At 32.3% G+C, this 23,405-nt stretch overlaps 1 protein-coding gene across 1 annotated transcript in view; it reads left to right on the forward strand.

Moving 5' to 3' along the window:
* Nucleotides 1-23,405, forward strand: part of tenm4 (teneurin transmembrane protein 4) — a 586,910-nt gene that overhangs the window by 349,530 nt on the left and 213,975 nt on the right. The window contains exon 9 of the mRNA XM_041876707.2: nucleotides 3,588-3,689. Within this exon, the coding sequence (XP_041732641.2) occupies nucleotides 3,588-3,689 (102 nt within the window). The remainder of the gene's footprint in view (nucleotides 1-3,587; nucleotides 3,690-23,405) is intronic.

A 23,405-nucleotide genomic window follows, 5' to 3' on the forward strand; every position in this document is an offset into this window, starting at 1 on the left:
GAGGCCGGAAAGTTGTGCCTGCCTGTGTTGATCTGGTTCAAAGAGAGGAGATGGGAGAGGAGGGAGGGAGAGAGAGGGAGAGAGAGGGAGAGAGAGGGAGAGAGAGGGAGAGAGAGAGAGGGAGAGGCCACTTCCAAAGTGGGTCGTTGGTTAGGTGCCCTTCAGCAGAAATATAATCTGGCCAAGCTGCCTGAGTTGAATTGAGCCATAGCGGGACTGAGTTGACCTTCAAACTAAAGCTGCTGGTGAAATAGAAAGTCCAACAGGAACTGTAACAGTGCTGCTTGTTGAACAATAGCTGTTCATAACTGTAACAGTGCTGCTTGTTGAACAATAGCTGTTCATAACTGTAACATTGCTGCTTGTTGAACAAAAGCTGTTCAGAAACCGACAGACAATCCAGACATGCAGGCAGCCGCAACCTTTCTCTCTCTCTCTCTCTCTCTCTCTCTCTCTCTCTCTCTCTCTCTCTCTCTCTCTCTCTCCCTTCTCTCTCTCTCTCTCTCTCTCTCTCTCTCTCTCTCTCTCTCTCTCTCTCCCTTCTCTCTCTCTCTCTCTCTCTCTCTCTCTCTCTCTCTCTCTCTCTCTCTCTCTCTTTTTTTCTCTCTCTCTCTCTCTTTTTCTCTCTCTATATGGCCTATCGCTCAAAGAGCCTGAACATCTCCTGAGAGACTGTGGCAAGGCACTGATTAAACCTGCCAGCTGCACACTTTCCTCTCCTCTCCTCTCCTCTCCTCTCCTCTCCTCTCCTCTCCTCTCCTCTCCTCTCCTCTCCTCTCCTCTCCTCTCCTCTCCTCTCCTCTCCTCTCCTCTCCTCTCCTCTCTATGTGGCTCAGACAGTAGTTAACTCCCCTGATGACAAGTGTATTGAATTAGAAAGAACAGTGATTCATGTCTTCAGCCAACTTTATGGTGAACTAATGGAGGTATCTCAGCCAGGACATACATATTGTACACACGTAGCCTTCAGAAGCCCCTCAGCATCTGGTATGGCTGAAATCTACTGAATTTGTGGAATGTTATGTCCAACACAGGATACAATATACTTAAAGAATCTTGTTTTGTAAACCTGCACCTCACCTATGAGGAATTGATGTTTTGTGTCGTAGTAATCAAAGGACAACTTAGTGGGAGCTGCTGAGAGAATGCAGTGAATCAGTGAGAAGGTGGTGGAATGCAGAATGCAGCAGTATACTTGAGCAATAAACCATAGCACCACCAGTCAGCCTCCACCCCTCCCCTCCATCCCCTCCATCCCTCGCTCCCTCCCTCCATCCTCCCTCCCTTCAGCATGGTGCCTTCAGCCAGTCTCTCACCAGGAATCAGTGTTAAATCTGTCCTGTATAATTGTACCTCCAGGAAGAAATTCAAATGGCATAGCCCTGTAGCCCTGCAGCTTCTGAACCTCTCCCCCCTCTCCTCCCCCTCCTCCCTCTCCCCCTCTCCTCTCCCCCCTATCCTCCATCTCCACCCCCTCCTCCCTCCCCTCCCCTCCTCCCTCTCCTCCCCCTCCTCCCTCTCCCCTCCTCCCTCTCCCCCCTCTCCTCTCCCCCCTCTCCTCTCCCCCTCTCCTCCCCTCCTCCATCTCCACCCTCCTCCCTCCCTCCCCTCCTCCCTCTCCTCCCCCTCCTCCCCCTCCTCCCCCTCCTCCCCCTCCTCCCTCTCCTCCCCCTCCACCCCTCCTCCCTCCCTCCCCTCCTCCCCCTCCACCCCTCCTCCCCTCCACCCCCTCCTCCCTCCTCCCCCTCCTCCCTCTCCTCCCCTCCACCCCCTCCTCCCTCCCTCCCCCTCCTCCCTCTCCCCCCTCTCCTCTCCCCCTATCCTCCATCTCCACCCCCCTCCTCCCTCTCCTCCCCCTCCACCCCCTCCTCCCTCTCCCCCCTCTCCTGCCTCTCCTCCCCCTCCTGAGGAAAGGAAAGCAGCATTCCCAGCACACATTTCAAGCCCTTTGTCGAATCACAAAAAGCTGCTTTGTTCCAAGAGTTGTGCCTGGGAGCAACGCTAGGCTGGCTGCAGGCACTGGACAAGAGTGAATATTTTTCAGCAGCATTTCTTATTTAATTCACTGCGCATCGTGTTATGAAGTCCTTCTGCTGTGAAGAGATGGAGATAGAGAGAGAAATATATTACCTAATATAGTGCATTACTTTTAATCAGGGCATAAGATGCCATTAGAGATGCCGCAGATGGTTCGGTGGGATGAGCGTTAATCAATGCTCTCATTGGAAGGTTTCTACCCAGCACCACAAGACACTATTTTAACTCTCTTACATGTTTGACACTTTTTTATTTAATTTTTTATTATCATACAAATATATATATAAATAAATAACATTATATTGGTGCCAAGAATTTTGTATAATAATTAAAATTCAAAAATTCTAATTTTTGAATTCGGCGTCGTTTTGCGTATCAGTTCATAAACACTATGCCATGGGATCGGTACATCACAAATATCTTGCCAACTATTTTGCAATCTATATGGGATGGCTGTCAATCCTTTGGTCCTTAAATTAAACTGGTAAACTTTTTTATTTATCACAGTTTTCTTTAACCAATTATGTTATTTAATGCAGGGCCGACAGACAAGTTCCTTACTTTTTCCCCCTTCCACTTTCCTCTTCCATTTTTGTGGTAAGGCTGCAATTATTTGGTTGTCATTTTGGGTAGAGCAGACATTTCCATATGTTTTTGTTAGCTGCATGTGCGACATAACTCCACCAGTCCTACCGATGATATCATTTACGAAGATTATACTTTTTTTTTTCATTTTTTTTTTTTTCATTAATGTTTTTTTAACAATTAGTATATTTGAGTTTAACCACAATCTTTTTTGCATTATTTGTTCTGTCGTTTCTGGAGGATTAAATTGAAATTGCAACCAACTTTCTATGGCTTGTTTTAGAAATAGTGATATTTGGGAGATTTATCATAATTTGGTTGTAATCCAGAGAGGTTAGAAAATGTATCTAGATCCTCTAAGAGGCTGTAATCCCTTGATATTATTGTTGGATCTGATTTTAATAGCTAACATTTCGATGGCCATAATAAATAGATATGCCGATAGTGGACAACCTTGTTTCACTCCTCTTGACAGTTTAAAACTTACTGAGAAATAGCCATTATTTACTGTTTTACACCTAGGGTTACTATACGTGATTTTAACCCATTTTATAAGACATTCTCTCCAAAATTGAAAAGCTCCAGGCATTTATATATGAACTCCAGTCGTACTTTATCAAATGCCTTTTCAAAGTCTGTTTTGACACTTCCATGTTAATGTACTAACAGGACCGTGCTTCCATCCCCATTACATTCCATTACATTGAATGGTGTATGAGAATCACCATTTGATATGAGCCATGTTATCCATTATGACAGATACTACTGGTCTGATGATCGACCTGCTTCAGGCAGAGTTTCTTTCTGATTCTGGTTCCTCTCCAGGTTTCTTCCTTACAGAGTTGTCCTTGTCACTATGCATCCACCGTGGTTCCATGACTGGTCAATGTGGAGCACTTTGTGACAACTTGTCTGTGTATAAATAACGTTTCATTGATTGAATTTGATGTTATGTGTTACCACAGACTCCATTGACGACTGTCCCAGTGATTGCCATGGCAACGGTGACTGTGTGGTGGGAACGTGTCACTGCTTCTTAGGATTCAGAGGCCCTGACTGTGGACGAGGTGAGTCTCTCTGTCGTTTAATATACTCTATCTGCTCTTTATCTCTCTCTCTCTCTCTCTCTCTCTCTCTCTCTCTCTCTCTCTCTCTCTCTCTCTCTCTCTCTCTCTCTCTCTCTCTCTCTCTCTCTCTCTCTCTCTCTCTCTCTCTCTCTCTCTCTCTCTCTCTCTCTCTCTCTCTCTCTCTCTCTGCCTCTCTCTCTCTCTCTCTCTCTCTCTCTCTCTCTCTCTGTCTCTCTCTCTCTCTCTGCTCTCTCTCTCTCTCTATCTCTCCCTCTCTCTCTCTCTCTGTCTCTCTCTCTCTCTCTGCCTCTCTCTCTCTCTCTCTCTCTCTCTCTCTCTCTCTCTCTCTCTCTCTCTCTCTCTCTCTCTCTCTCTCTCTCTCTCTCTCTCTCTCTCTCTCTCTCTCTCTCTCTCTCTCTCTCTCTCTCTCTCTCTCTCTCTCTCTCTCTCTCTACTCTCTCTCTCTCTCTCTCTCTCTCTCTCTCTATCTGCCTCACTCCCTCTCTCTCTCCCTCTCATTCTCTCTATCTGCTCTCTCTCTCTCTCTCTCTCTCTGTCTCTCTCTCTCTCTCTGCCTCTCTCTCTCTCTCTATCTCTCCCTCTCTCTCTCTCTCTCTCTCTCTCTCTCTCTCTCTCTCTCTCTCTCTCTCTCTCTCTCTCTCTCTCTCTCTCTCTCTCTCTCTCTCTCTAGTCTCTCTCTCTCTCTCTCTCTCTCTCTCTCTCTCTATCTGCCTCGCTCCCTCTCTCTCTCCCTCTCATTCTCTCTATCTGCCTCTCTCTCTCTCTCTCTCTCTCTCTCCCTCTCACTCTCTCTATCTGCCTCTCTCTCTCTCTCTCTCTCTCTCTCTCTCTCTCTCTCTCTCTCTCTCTCTCTCTCTCTCTCTCTCTCTCTCTCTCTCTCTCTCTCTCTCTCTCTCTATCTGCCTCGCTCCCTCTCTCTCTCCCTCTCATTCTCTCTATCTGCCTCTCTCTCTCTCTCTCTCTCCCTCTCACTCTCTCTATCTGTCTCTCTCTCTGAACTGTATTGAACAGACTAGGGTTGTCACAATACCGGTATGGTGATACTATAATACCTGATTTTCCATGTCAGAAATTAAAAACCAAAGCAGACTAAACTCTTTGATTCTTTGAAAAGCTGCTGTATGTAACAGTATTGTGTGATATAGCTTGGAAGAGAAACGTGTAATTCTGGGTGACAACATATGGTGACAAGCCTAGAACAGACTACTTGATGTTGTTGTGGTGTCAACCCATCAACATGTTCATGTTGAGCATCAGAAAATAAATGAAATGCCACTATTGATAGAAATAACTCACTTAGTACATAACATCTAATTACTGCAGTTAGTACATTACATCTAATTACTTCAGTTAGTACATAACATATCATTACTTCAGTTAGTACATAACATCTAATTACTGCAGTTAGTACATAACATCTAATTACTGCAGTTAGTACATAACATTTAATACTGCAGTTAGTACATAACATCTAATTACTTCAGTTAGTACATAACATCTAATTACTGCAGTTAGTACATAACATCTAATTACTGCAGTTAGTAGATAACATCTAATTACTGCAGTTAGTACATAACATCTAATTACTGCAGTTAGTACATAACATCTAATTACTGCAGTTAGTACATAACATCTAATTACTGCAGTTAGTACATAATATCTAATTACTGCAGTTAGTACATAACATCTAATTACTGCAGTTAGTACATAACATCTAATTACTGCAGTTAGTACATAACATATAATTACTGCAGTTAGTACATAACATCTAATTACTGCATGTAGTACATAACATCTAATTACTGCAGTTAGTAGATAACATCTAATTACTTCATTTAGGACATAACATATAATTACTGCAGTAAGTACATAACATCTAATTACTGCAGTTAGTACATAACATCTAATTACTTCAGTTAGTACATAACATCTAATTACTGCAGTTAGTACATAACATCTAATTACTGCAGTTAGTACATAACATCTAATTACTGCAGTTAGTACATAACATCTAATTACTGCAGTTAGTACATAACATCTAATTACTGCAGTTAGTACATAACATCTAATTACTGCAGTTAGTACATAACATCTAATTACTGCAGTTAGTACATAACATCTAATTACTGCAGTTAATACATAGCATCTTATTACTGCAGTTAGTACATAACATCTAATTACTGCAGTTAGTACATAACATCTAATTACTTCAGTTAATACATAACATCTAATTACTGCAGTTAGTACATAACATCTAATTACTTCAGTTAGTACATAACATCTAATTACTGCAGTTAGTACATAACATATATTACTGCAGTTAGTACATAACATCTAATTACTGCAGTTAGTAGATAACATCTAATTACTGCAGTTAGTACATAACATCTAATTACTGCAGTTAGTACATAACATCTAATTACTGCAGTTAGTACATAACATCTAATTACTGCAGTTAGTACATAACATCTAATTACTGCAGTTAGTACATAACATCTAATTACTGCAGTTAGTACATAACATCTAAATACTGCAGTTAGTACATAACATCTACTTAATGCAGTTAGTACATAACATCTAATTACTTCAGTTAGTACATAACATCTAATTACTGCAGTTAGTACATAACATATAATTACTGCAGTTAGTACATAACATCTAATTACTGCATGTAGTACATAACATCTAATTACTGTAGTTAGTACATAACATCTAATTACTTCAGTTAGTACATAACATCTAATTACTGCAGTTAGTACATAACATATAATTACTGCAGTTAGTACATAACATCTAATTACTGCATGTAGTACATAACATCTAATTAATTCAGTTAGTACATAACATCTAATTACTGCAGTTAGTACATAACATCTAATTACTGCAGTTAGTACATAACATCTAATTACTGCACTAAGTGCATAACATCTAATTACTGCAGTTAGTACATAACATCTAATTACTTCAGTTAGTACATAACATCTAATTACTGCAGTTAGTACATAACATCTAATTACTGCAGTTAGTACATAACATCTAATTACTGCAGTTAGTACATAACATCTAATTACTGCAGTTAGTACATAACATCTAATTACTGCAGTTAGTACATAACATCTAATTACTTCAGTTAGTACATAACATCTAATTACTGCAGTTAGTACATAACATCTATTACTGCAGTTAGTACATAACATCTAATTACTGCATGTAGTACATAACATCTAATTACTGCAGTTAGTAGATAACATCTAATTACTTCATTTAGGACATAACATCTAATTACTGCAGTAAGTACATAACATCTAATTACTGCAGTTAGTACATAACATCTAATTACTTCAGTTAGTACATAACATCTAATTACTGCAGTTAGTACATAACATCTAATTACTGCAGTTAGTACATAACATCTAATTACTGCAGTTAGTACATAATATCTAATTACTGCAGTTAGTACATAACATCTAATTACTGCAGTTAGTACATAACATCTAATTACTGCAGTTAGTACATAACATCTAATTACTTCAGTTAATACATAACATCTAATTACTGCAGTTAGTACTTAACATCTAATTACTGCAGTTAGTACATAACATCTAAATACTGCAGTTAGTACATAACATCTAATTACTTTAGTTAGTACATAACATCTAATTACTGCAGTTAGTACATAACATCTAATTACTTCAGTTAGTTCATAACATCTAATTACTGCAGTTAGTACATAACATCTAATTACTGCAGTTAGTACATAACATCTAATTACTGCAGTTAGTACATAACATCTAATTATTTCAGTTAGTTCATAACATCTAATTACTGCAGTTAGTACATAACATCTAAATACTGCAGTTAGTACATAACATATAATACTGCATGTAGTACATAACATCTAATTACTGCAGTTAGTACATAACATATAATACTGCATGTAGTACATAACATCTAATTACTGCAGTTAGTTCATAACATATAATTACTGCAGTTAGTACATAACATCTAATTACTGCAGTTAGTACATAACATCTAATTACTGCAGTTAGTACATAACATCTAATTACTGCAGTTGGTACATAATATCTAATTACTGCAGTTAGTTCATAACATATAATTACTGCAGTTAGTACATAACATCCAATTACTGCAGTTAGTACATAACATCCAATTACTGCAGTTAGTACATAACATATAATTTCTGCAGTTAGTACATAACATCTACTTACTGCAGTTAGTACATAACATCTAATTACTTCAGTTAGTACATAACATCTAATTACTGCAGTTAGTACATAACATATAATTACTGCAGTTAGTACATAACATCTAATTACTGCAGTTAGTACATAACATATAATTACTGCAGTTAGTACATAACATCTAATTACTGCAGTTAGTACATAACATCTAATTACTATAGTTAGTACATAACATCTAATTACTGCAGTTAGTACATAACATCTAATTACTGCAGTTAGTACATAACATCTAATTACTGCAGTTAGTACATAACATCTAATTACTGCAGTTAGTACATAACATCTAATTACTTCAGTTAGTTCATAACATCTAATTACTGCAGTTAGTACATAACATCTAATTAATTCAGTTAGTTCATAACATCTAATTACTGCAGTTAGTACATAACATCTAATTACTGCAGTTAGTACATAACATCTAATTACTGCAGTTAGTACATAACATCTAATTACTGCAGTTAGTACATAACATCTAAATACTGCAGTTAGTACATAACATCTACTTAATGCAGTTAGTACATAACATCTAATTACTTCAGTTAGTACATAACATCTAATTACTGCAGTTAGTACATAACATATAATTACTGCAGTTAGTACATAACATCTAATTACTGCATGTAGTACATAACATCTAATTACTGTAGTTAGTACATAACATCTAATTACTTCAGTTAGTACATAACATCTAATTACTGCAGTTAGTACATAACATATAATTACTGCAGTTAGTACATAACATCTAATTACTGCATGTAGTACATAACATCTAAGTACTTCAGTTAGTACATAACATCTAATTACTGCAGTTAGTACATAACATCTAATTACTGCAGTTAGTACATAAGATCTAATTACTGCACTAAGTGCATAACATCTAATTACTGCAGTTAGTACATAACAACTAATTACTTCAGTTAGTACATAACATCTAATTACTGCAGTTAGTACATAACATCTAATTACTGCAGTTAGTACATAACATCTAATTACTGCAGTTAGTACATAACATCTAATTACTGCAGTTAGTACATAACATCTAATTACTGCAGTTAGTACATAACATCTAATTACTTCAGTTAGTACATAACATCTAATTACTGCAGTTAGTACATAACATCTATTACTGCAGTTAGTACATAACATCTAATTACTGCAGTTAGTAGATAACATCTAATTACTGCAGTTAGTACATAACATCTAATTACTGCAGTTAGTACATAACATCTAATTACTGCAGTTAGTACATAACATCTAAATACTGCAGTTAGTACATAACATCTACTTAATGCAGTTAGTACATAGCATCTAATTACTTCAGTTAGTACATAACATCTAATTACTGCAGTTAGTACATAACATATAATTACTGCAGTTAGTACATAACATCTAATTACTGCATGTAGTACACAACATCTAATTACTGCAGTTAGTAGATAACATATAATTACTTCATTTAGGACATAACATCTAATTACTGCAGTAAGTACATAACATATAATTACTGCAGTTAGTACATAACATCTAATTACTTCAGTTAGTACATAACATCTAATTACTGCAGTTAGTACATAACATCTAATTACTGCAGTTAGTACATAACATCTAATTACTGCAGTTAGTACATAACATCTAATTACTGCAGTTAGTACATAACATCTAATTACTGCAGTTAGTACATAACATCTAATTACTGCAGTTAGTACATAACATCTAATTACTTCAGTTAATACATAACATCTAATTACTGCAGTTAGTACTTAACATCTAATTACTGCAGTTAGTACATAACATCTAAATACTGCAGTTAGTACATAACATCTAATTACTTTAGTTAGTACATAACATCTAATTACTGCAGTTAGTACATAACATCTAATTACTTCAGTTAGTTCATAACATCTAATTACTGCAGTTAGTACATAACATCTAATTACTGCAGTTAGTACATAACATCTAATTACTGCAGTTAGTACATAACATCTAATTATTTCAGTTAGTTCATAACATCTAATTACTGCAGTTAGTACATAACATCTAAATACTGCAGTTAGTACATAACATATAATACTGCATGTAGTACATAACATCTAATTACTGCAGTTAGTACATAACATATAATACTGCATGTAGTACATAACATCTAATTACTGCAGTTAGTTCATAACATATAATTACTGCAGTTAGTACATAACATCTAATTACTGCAGTTAGTACATAACATCTAATTACTGCAGTTAGTACATAACATCTAATTACTGCAGTTGGTACATAATATCTAATTACTGCAGTTAGTTCATAACATATAATTACTGCAGTTAGTACATAACATCCAATTACTGCAGTTAGTACATAACATCCAATTACTGCAGTTAGTACATAACATATAATTTCTGCAGTTAGTACATAACATCTACTTACTGCAGTTAGTACATAACATCTAATTACTTCAGTTAGTACATAACATCTAATTACTGCAGTTAGTACATAACATATAATTACTGCAGTTAGTACATAACATCTAATTACTGCAGTTAGTACATAACATATAATTACTGCAGTTAGTACATAACATCTAATTACTGCAGTTAGTACATAACATCTAATTACTGCAGTTAGTACATAATATCTAATTACTGCAGTTAGTACATAACATCTAATTACTGCAGTTAGTACATAACATCTAATTACTGCAGTTAGTACATAACATATAATTACTGCAGTTAGTACATAACATCTAATTACTGCATGTAGTACATAACATCTAATTACTGCAGTTAGTAGATAACATCTAATTACTTCATTTAGGACATAACATATAATTACTGCAGTAAGTACATAACATCTAATTACTGCAGTTAGTACATAACATCTAATTACTTCAGTTAGTACATAACATCTAATTACTGCAGTTAGTACATAACATCTAATTACTGCAGTTAGTACATAACATCTAATTACTGCAGTTAGTACATAACATCTAATTACTGCAGTTAGTACATAACATCTAATTACTGCAGTTAGTACATAACATCTAATTACTGCAGTTAGTACATAACATCTAATTACTGCAGTTAGTACATAACATCTAATTACTGCAGTTAATACATAGCATCTTATTACTGCAGTTAGTACATAACATCTAATTACTGCAGTTAGTACATAACATCTAATTACTTCAGTTAATACATAACATCTAATTACTGCAGTTAGTAGATAACATCTAATTACTGCAGTTAGTACATAACATCTAATTACTGCAGTTAGTACATAACATCTAATTACTGCAGTTAGTACATAACATCTAATTACTGCAGTTAGTACATAACATCTAATTACTGCAGTTAGTACATAACATCTAATTACTGCAGTTAGTACATAACATCTAAATACTGCAGTTAGTACATAACATCTACTTAATGCAGTTAGTACATAACATCTAATTACTTCAGTTAGTACATAACATCTAATTACTGCAGTTAGTACATAACATATAATTACTGCAGTTAGTACATAACATCTAATTACTGCATGTAGTACATAACATCTAATTACTGTAGTTAGTACATAACATCTAATTACTTCAGTTAGTACATAACATCTAATTACTGCAGTTAGTACATAACATATAATTACTGCAGTTAGTACATAACATCTAATTACTGCATGTAGTACATAACATCTAATTAATTCAGTTAGTACATAACATCTAATTACTGCAGTTAGTACATAACATCTAATTACTGCAGTTAGTACATAACATCTAATTACTGCACTAAGTGCATAACATCTAATTACTGCAGTTAGTACATAACATCTAATTACTTCAGTTAGTACATAACATCTAATTACTGCAGTTAGTACATAACATCTAATTACTGCAGTTAGTACATAACATCTAATTACTGCGGTTAGTACATAACATCTAATTACTGCAGTTAGTACATAACATCTAATTACTGCAGTTAGTACATAACATCTAATTACTTCAGTTAGTACATAACATCTAATTACTGCAGTTAGTACATAACATCTATTACTGCAGTTAGTACATAACATCTAATTACTGCATGTAGTACATAACATCTAATTACTGCAGTTAGTAGATAACATCTAATTACTTCATTTAGGACATAACATCTAATTACTGCAGTAAGTACATAACATCTAATTACTGCAGTTAGTACATAACATCTAATTACTTCAGTTAGTACATAACATCTAATTACTGCAGTTAGTACATAACATCTAATTACTGCAGTTAGTACATAACATCTAATTACTGCAGTTAGTACATAACATCTAATTACTGCAGTTAGTACATAACATCTAATTACTGCAGTTAGTACATAACATCTAATTACTGCAGTTAGTACATAACATCTAATTACTTCAGTTAATACATAACATCTAATTACTGCAGTTAGTACTTAACATCTAATTACTGCAGTTAGTACATAACATCTAAATACTGCAGTTAGTACATAACATCTAATTACTTTAGTTAGTACATAACATCTAATTACTGCAGTTAGTACATAACATCTAATTACTTCAGTTAGTTCATAACATCTAATTACTGCAGTTAGTACATAACATCTAATTACTGCAGTTAGTACATAACATCTAATTACTGCAGTTAGTACATAACATCTAATTATTTCAGTTAGTTCATAACATCTAATTACTGCAGTTAGTACATAACATCTAAATACTGCAGTTAGTACATAACATATAATACTGCATGTAGTACATAACATCTAATTACTGCAGTTAGTACATAACATATAATACTGCATGTAGTACATAACATCTAATTACTGCAGTTAGTTCATAACATATAATTACTGCAGTTAGTACATAACATCTAATTACTGCAGTTAGTACATAACATCTAATTACTGCAGTTAGTACATAACATCTAATTACTGCAGTTGGTACATAATATCTAATTACTGCAGTTAGTTCATAACATATAATTACTGCAGTTAGTACATAACATCCAATTACTGCAGTTAGTACATAACATCCAATTACTGCAGTTAGTACATAACATATAATTTCTGCAGTTAGTACATAACATCTACTTACTGCAGTTAGTACATAACATCTAATTACTTCAGTTAGTACATAACATCTAATTACTGCAGTTAGTACATAACATATAATTACTGCAGTTAGTACATAACATCTAATTACTGCAGTTAGTACATAACATATAATTACTGCAGTTAGTACATAACATCTAATTACTGCAGTTAGTACATAACATCTAATTACTATAGTTAGTACATAACATCTAATTACTGCAGTTAGTACATAACATCTAATTACTGCAGTTAGTACATAACATCTAATTACTGCAGTTAGTACATAACATCTAATTACTGCAGTTAGTACATAACATCTAATTACTTCAGTTAGTTCATAACATCTAATTACTGCAGTTAGTACATAACATCTAATTAATTCAGTTAGTTCATAACATCTAATTACTGCAGTTAGTACATAACATCTAATTACTGCAGTTAGTACATAACATCTAATTACTGCAGTTAGTACATAACATCTAATTACTGCAGTTAGTACATAACATCTAAATACTGCAGTTAGTACATAACATCTACTTAATGCAGTTAGTACATAACATCTAATTACTTCAGTTAGTACATAACATCTAATTACTGCAGTTAGTACATAACATATAATTACTGCAGTTAGTACATAACATCTAATTACTGCATGTAGTACATAACATCTAATTACTGTAGTTAGTACATAACATCTAATTACTTCAGTTAGTACATAACATCTAATTACTGCAGTTAGTACATAACATATAATTACTGCAGTTAGTACATAACATCTAATTACTGCATGTAGTACATAACATCTAAGTACTTCAGTTAGTACATAACATCTAATTACTGCAGTTAGTACATAACATCTAATTACTGCAGTTAGTACATAAGATCTAATTACTGCACTAAGTGCATAACATCTAATTACTGCAGTTAGTACATAACAACTAATTACTTCAGTTAGTACATAACATCTAATTACTGCAGTTAGTACATAACATCTAATTACTGCAGTTAGTACATAACATCTAATTACTGCAGTTAGTACATAACATCTAATTACTGCAGTTAGTACATAACATCTAATTACTGCAGTTAGTACATAACATCTAATTACTTCAGTTAGTACATAACATCTAATTACTGCAGTTAGTACACAACATCTATTACTGCAGTTAGTACATAACATCTAATTACTGCGGTTAGTAGATAACATCTAATTACTGCAGTTAGTACATAACATCTAATTACTGCAGTTAGTACATAACATCTAATTACTGCAGTTAGTACATAACATCTAAATACTGCAGTTAGTACATAACATCTACTTAATGCAGTTAGTACATAGCATCTAATTACTTCAGTTAGTACATAACATCTAATTACTGCAGTTAGTACATAACATATAATTACTGCAGTTAGTACATAACATCTAATTACTGCATGTAGTACATAACATCTAATTACTGCAGTTAGTAGATAACATATAATTACTTCATTTAGGACATAACATCTAATTACTGCAGTAAGTACATAACATATAATTACTGCAGTTAGTACATAACATCTAATTACTTCAGTTAGTACATAACATCTAATTACTGCAGTTAGTACATAACATCTAATTACTGCAGTTAGTACATAACATCTAATTACTGCAGTTAGTACATAACATCTAATTACTGCAGTTAGTACATAACATCTAATTACTGCAGTTAGTACATAACATCTAATTACTGCAGTTAGTACATAACATCTAATTACTTCAGTTAATACATAACATCTAATTACTGCAGTTAGTACTTAACATCTAATTACTGCAGTTAGTACATAACATCTAAATACTGCAGTTAGTACATAACATCTAATTACTTTAGTTAGTACATAACATCTAATTACTGCAGTTAGTACATAACATCTAATTACTTCAGTTAGTTCATAACATCTAATTACTGCAGTTAGTACATAACATCTAATTACTGCAGTTAGTACATAACATCTAATTACTGCAGTTAGTACATAACATCTAATTATTTCAGTTAGTTCATAACATCTAATTACTGCAGTTAGTACATAACATCTAAATACTGCAGTTAGTACATAACATATAATACTGCATGTAGTACATAACATCTAATTACTGCAGTTAGTACATAACATATAATACTGCATGTAGTACATAACATCTAATTACTGCAGTTAGTTCATAACATATAATTACTGCAGTTAGTACATAACATCTAATTACTGCAGTTAGTACATAACATCTAATTACTGCAGTTAGTACATAACATCTAATTACTGCAGTTGGTACATAATATCTAATTACTGCAGTTAGTTCATAACATATAATTACTGCAGTTAGTACATAACATCCAATTACTGCAGTTAGTACATAACATCCAATTACTGCAGTTAGTACATAACATATAATTTCTGCAGTTAGTACATAACATCTACTTACTGCAGTTAGTACATAACATCTAATTACTTCAGTTAGTACATAACATCTAATTACTGCAGTTAGTACATAACATATAATTACTGCAGTTAGTACATAACATCTAATTACTGCAGTTAGTACATAACATATAATTACTGCAGTTAGTACATAACATCTAATTACTGCAGTTAGTACATAACATCTAATTACTATAGTTAGTACATAACATCTAATTACTGCAGTTAGTACATAACATCTAATTACTGCAGTTAGTACATAACATCTAATTACTGCAGTTAGTACATAACATCTAATTACTGCAGTTAGTACATAACATCTAATTACTTCAGTTAGTTCATAACATCTAATTACTGCAGTTAGTAGATAACATCTAATTACTTCAGTTAGTTCATAACATCTAAATACTGCAGTTAGTACATAACATATAATACTGCATGTAGTACATAACATCTAATTACTGCAGTTAGTACATAACATATAATACTGCATGTAGTACATAACATCTAATTACTGCAGTTAGTTCATAACATATAATTACTGCAGTTAGTACATAACATCTAATTACAGCAGTTAGTACATAACATCTAATTACTGCAGTTAGTACATAACATCTAATTACTGCAGTTAGTACATAATATCTAATTACTGCAGTTAGTTCATAACATATAATTACTGCAGTTAGTACATAACATCAAATTACTGCAGTTAGTACATAACATATAATTACTGCAGTTAGTACATAACATATAATTACTGCAGTTAGTACATAACATCTACTTACTGCAGTTAGTACATAACATCTAATTACTTCAGTTAGTACATAACATCTAATTACTGCAGTTAGTACATAACATATAATTACTGCAGTTAGTACATAACAGCTAATTACTGCAGTTAGTACATAACATATAATTACTGCAGTTAGTACATAACATCTAATTACTGCAGTTAGTACATAACATCTAATTACTATAGTTAGTACATAACATCTAATTACTGCAGTTAGTACATAACATCTAATTACTGCAGTTAGTACATAACATCTAATTACTTCAGTTAGTACATAACATCTAATTACTGCAGTTAGTACATAACATCTAATTAGTGCAGTTAGTACATAACATCTAATTACTGCAGTTAGTACATAATATCTAATTACTTCAGTTAGTACATAACATCTAATTACTGCAGTTAGTACATAACATCTAATTACTTCAGTTAGTACATAACATCTAATTACTGCAGTTAGTACATAACATCGAATTAGTGCAGTTAGTACATAACATCTAATTACTGCAGTTAGTACATAACATCTAATTACTTCAGTTAGTACATAACATCTAATTACTTCAGTTAGTACATAACATAAAATTACTGCAGTTAGTACATAACATCTAATTACTTCAGTTAGTACATAACATCTAATTACTGTAGTTAGTACATAACATCTACTTAATGCAGTTAGTACATAACATCTAATTACTGCAGTTAGTACATAACATCTAATTACTGCAGTTAGTACATAACATATAATTAGTGCAGTTAGTTCATAACATAAAATAATGCATGTAGTACATAACATCTAATTACTTCAGTTAGTACATAACATCTAATTACTTCAGTTAGTACATAACATCTAATTACTTCAGTTAGTACATAACATCTAATTACTGCAGTTAGTACATAACATCTAATTACTGCAGTTAGTACATAACATCTAATTACTGCAGTTAGTACATAACATCTAATTACTGCAGTTAGTACATAACATCTAATTACTTCAGTTAGTACATAACATCTAATTACTTCAGTTAGTACATAATATCTAATACTGCAGTTAGTACATAGCATCTAATACTGCAGTTAGTACATAATATCTAATACTGCAGTTAGTACATAACATCTAATTACTGCAGTTAGTACATAACATCTAATTACTGCAGTTAGTACATAACATCTAATTACTGCAGTTAGTACATAACATCTAATTACTGCAGTTAGTACATAACATCTAATTACTTCAGTTAGTACATAACATCTAATTACTTCAGTTAGTACATAATATCTAATACTGCAGTTAGTACATAACATCTAAATACTGCAGTTAGTACATAACATCTAATTACTGCAGTTAGTACATAACATCTAATTACTGCAGTTAGTACATAACATCAAATTTCTGCAGTTAGTACATAATATCGGATTACTTCAGTTTGTACATAACATCTAATTACTTCAGTTAGTACATAACATATCATTACTGTAGTTAGTACATAACATCTAATTACTGCAGTTAGTACATAACATCTAATTACTGCAGTTAGTACATAATATCTAATTACTGCAGTTAGTACATAACATCTAATTACTGCAGTTAGTACATAATATCAAATTACTTCAGTTAGTACATAACATCTAATTACTTCAGTTAGTACATAACATATCATTACTGCAGTTAGTACATAACATCTAATTACTGCAGTTAGTAGATAACATCTAATTACTGCAGTTAGTACATAACATCTAATTACTGCAGTTAGTACATAACATCTAATTACTGCAGTTAGTACATAACATCTAAATACTGCAGTTAGTACATAACATCTACTTAATGCAGTTAGTACATAACATCTAATTACTTCAGTTAGTACATAACATCTAATTACTGCAGTTAGTACATAACATCTAATTACTTCAGTTAGTTCATAACATCTAATTACTGCAGTTAGTACATAACATCTAATTACTGCAGTTAGTACATAACATCTAATTACTGCAGTTAGTACATAACATCTAATTACTTCAGTTAGTTCATAACATCTAATTACTGCAGTTAGTACATAACATCTAAATACTGCAGTTAGTACATAACATATAATACTGCATGTAGTACATAACATCTAATTACTGCAGTTAGTACATAACATATAATACTGCATGTAGTACATAACATCTAATTACTGCAGTTAGTTCATAACATATAATTACTGCAGTTAGTACATAACATCTAATTACTGCAGTTAGTACATAACATCTAATTACTGCAGTTAGTACATAACATCTAATTACTACAGTTGGTACATAATATCTAATTACTGCAGTTAGTTCATAACATATAATTACTGCAGTTAGTACATAACATCCAATTACTGCAGTTAGTACATAACATCTAATTACTGCAGTTAGTACATAACATATAATTTCTGCAGTTAGTACATAACATCTACTTACTGCAGTTAGTACATAACATCTAATTACTTCAGTTAGTACATAACATCTAATTACTGCAGTTAGTACATAACATCTAATTACTGCAGTTAGTACATAACATCTAATTACTGCAGTTAGTACATAACATATAATTACTGCAGTTAGTACATAACATCTAATTACTGCAGTTAGTACATAACATCTAATTACTATAGTTAGTACATAACATCTAATTACTGCAGTTAGTACATAACATCTAATTACTGCAGTTAGTACATAACATCTAATTACTGCAGTTAGTACATAACATCTAATTACTTCAGTTAGTTCATAACATCTAATTACTGCAGTTAGTACATAACATCTAATTACTTCAGTTAGTTCATAACATCTAAATACTGCAGTTAGTACATAACATATAATACTGCATGTAGTACATAACATCTAATTACTGCAGTTAGTACATAACATATAATACTGCATGTAGTACATAACATCTAATTACTGCAGTTAGTTCATAACATATAATTACTGCAGTTAGTACATAACATCTAATTACTGCAGTTAGTACATAACATCTAATTACTGCAGTTAGTACATAACATCTAATTACTGCAGTTAGTACATAATATCTAATTACTGCAGTTAGTTCATAACATATAATTACTGCAGTTAGTACATAACATCAAATTACTGCAGTTAGTACATAACATATAATTACTGCAGTTAGTACATAACATATAATTACTGCAGTTAGTACATAACATCTACTTACTGCAGTTAGTACATAACATCTAATTACTTCAGTTAGTACATAACATCTAATTACTGCAGTTAGTACATAACATATAATTACTGCAGTTAGTACATAACATCTAATTACTGCAGTTAGTACATAACATATAATTACTGCAGTTAGTACATAACATATAATTACTGCAGTTAGTACATAACATCTAATTACTATAGTTAGTACATAACATCTAATTACTGCAGTTAGTACATAACATCTAATTACTGCAGTTAGTACATAACATCTAATTACTGCAGTTAGTAGATAACATCTAATTACTGCAGTTAGTACATAACATCTACTTACTGCAGTTAGTACATAACATAAAATTACTGCAGTTAGTACATAACATCTAATTAATTCAGTTAGTTCATAACATCTAATTACTGCAGTTAGTACATAACATCTAATTACTGCAGTTAGTACATAACATCTAATTACTGCAGTTAGTACATAACATCTAATTACTGCAGTTAGTACATAACATCTAAATACTGCAGTTAGTACATAACATCTAATTACTGCAGTTAGTCATAACATCTAATTACTGCAGTTAGTACATAACATCGAATTACTTCAGTTAGTACATAACATCTAATTACTTCAGTTAGTACATAATATCTAATACTGCAGTTAGTACATAACATCTAATTACTGCAGTTAGTAGATAACATCTAATTACTGCAGTTAGTACATAACATCTACTTACTGCAGTTAGTACATAACATAAAATTACTGCAGTTAGTACATAACATCTAATTAATTCAGTTAGTTCATAACATCTAATTACTGCAGTTAGTACATAACATCTAATTACTGCAGTTAGTACATAACATCTAATTACTGCAGTTAGTACATAACATCTAATTACTGCATGTAGTACATAACATCTAATTACTGCAGTTAGTACATAACATCTAAATACTGCAGTTAGTACATAACATCTACTTAATGCAGTTAGTACATAACATCTAATTACTTCAGTTAGTACATAACATCTAATTACTGCAGTTAGTACATAACATATAATTACTGCAGTTAGTACATAACATCTAATTACTGCATGTAGTACATAACATCTAATTACTGTAGTTAGTACATAACATCTAATTACTTCAGTTAGTACATAACATCTAATTACTGCAGTTAGTACATAACATATAATTACTGCAGTTAGTACATAACATCTAATTACTGCATGTAGTACATAACATCTAAGTACTTCAGTTAGTACATAACATCTAATTACTGCAGTTAGTACATAACATCTAATTACTGCAGTTAGTACATAAGATCTAATTACTGCACTAAGTGCATAACATCTAATTACTGCAGTTAGTACATAACAACTAATTACTTCAGTTAGTACATAACATCTAATTACTGCAGTTAGTACATAACATCTAATTACTGCAGTTAGTACATAACATCTAATTACTGCAGTTAGTACATAACATCTAATTACTGCAGTTAGTACATAACATCTAATTACTGCAGTTAGTACATAACATCTAATTACTTCAGTTAGTACATAACATCTAATTACTGCAGTTAGTACATAACATCTATTACTGCAGTTAGTACATAACATCTAATTACTGCAGTTAGTAGATAACATCTAATTACTGCAGTTAGTACATAACATCTAATTACTGCAGTTAGTACATAACATCTAATTACTGCAGTTAGTACATAACATCTAAATACTGCAGTTAGTACATAACATCTACTTAATGCAGTTAGTACATAACATCTAATTACTGCAGTTAGTACATAACATCTAATTACTGCAGTTAGTACATAACATCTAATTACTGCAGTTAGTACATAACATCTAATTACTGCAGTTAGTCATAACATCTAATTACTGCAGTTAGTACATAACATCGAATTACTTCAGTTAGTACATAACATCTAATTACTTCAGTTAGTACATAATATCTAATACTGCAGTTAGTACATAACATCTAAATACTGCAGTTAGTACATAACATCTAATTACTGCAGTTAGTACATAACATCTAATTACTGCAGTTAGTACATAACATCAAATTTCTGCAGTTAGTACATAATATCGAATTACTTCAGTTTGTACATAACATCTAATTACTTCAGTTAGTACATAACATATCATTACTGTAGTTAGTACATAACATCTAATTACTGCAGTTAGTACATAACATCTAATTACTGCAGTTAGTACATAACATCTATTTACTGCAGTTAGTACATAACATCTAATTACTGCAGTTAGTACATAACATCTAAATACTGCAGTTAGTACATAACATCTATTTACTGCAGTTAGTACATAACATCTATTACTGCAGTTAGTACATAACATCTAATTACTGCAGTTAGTAGATAACATCTAATTACTGCAGTTAGTACATAACATCTAATTACTGCAGTTAGTACATAACATCTAAATACTGCAGTTAGTACATAACATCTACTTAATGCAGTTAGTACATAACATCTAATTACTTCAGTTAGTACATAACATCTAATTACTGCAGTTAGTACATAACATCTAATTACTTCAGTTAGTTCATAACATCTAATTACTGCAGTTAGTACATAACATCTAATTACTGCAGTTAGTACATAACATCTAATTACTGCAGTTAGTACATAACATCTAATTACTGCAGTTAGTACATAACATCTAATTACTGCATGTAGTACATAACATCTAATTACTGCAGTTAGTAGATAACATCTAATTACTTCATTTAGGACATAACATCTAATTACTGCAGTAAGTACATAACATCTAATTACTGCAGTTAGTACATAACATCTAATTACTTCAGTTAGTACATAACATCTAATTACTGCAGTTAGTACATAACATCTAATTACTGCAGTTAGTACATAACATCTAATTACTGCAGTTAGTACATAACATCTAATTACTGCAGTTAGTACATAACATCTAATTACTGCAGTTAGTACATACCATCTAATTACTGCAGTTAGTACATAACATCTAATTACTTCAGTTAATACATAACATCTAATTACTGCAGTTAGTACATAACATCTAATTACTGCAGTTAGTACATAACATCTAAATACTGCAGTTAGTACATAACATCTAATTACTTCAGTTAGTACATAACATCTAATTACTGCAGTTAGTACATAACATCTAATTACTTCAGTTAGTTCATAACATCTAATTACTGCAGTTAGTACATAACATCTAATTACTGCAGTTAGTACATAACATCTAATTACTGCAGTTAGTACATAACATCTAATTACTTCAGTTAGTACATAACATCTAAATACTTCAGTTAGTACATAACATCTAATTACTGCAGTTAGTACATAACATCTTATTACTGCAGTTAGTACATAACATCTAATTACTTCAGTTAGTACATAACATCTAATTACTTCAGTTAGTACATAATATCTAATACTGCAGTTAGTACATAGCATCTAATACTGCAGTTAGTACATAATATCTAATACTGCAGTTAGTACATAACATCTAATTACTGCAGTTAGTACATAACATCTAATTACTGCAGTTAGTACATAACATCTAATTACTGCAGTTAGTACATAACATCTAATTACTGCAGTTAGTACATAACATCTAATTACTTCAGTTAGTACATAACATCTAATTACTTCAGTTAGTACATAATATCTAATACTGCAGTTAGTACATAACATCTAAATACTGCAGTTAGTACATAACATCTAATTACTGCAGTTAGTACATAACATCTAATTACTGCAGTTAGTACATAACATCTAATTTCTGCAGTTAGTACATAATATCGAATTACTTCAGTTTGTACATAACATCTAATTACTTCAGTTAGTACATAACATATCATTACTGTAGTTAGTACATAACATCTAATT

The sequence above is a fragment of the Coregonus clupeaformis genome, chromosome 5 (assembly GCF_020615455.1).
Source record: "Coregonus clupeaformis isolate EN_2021a chromosome 5, ASM2061545v1, whole genome shotgun sequence".
NCBI lineage: Eukaryota > Metazoa > Chordata > Actinopteri > Salmoniformes > Salmonidae > Coregonus > Coregonus clupeaformis.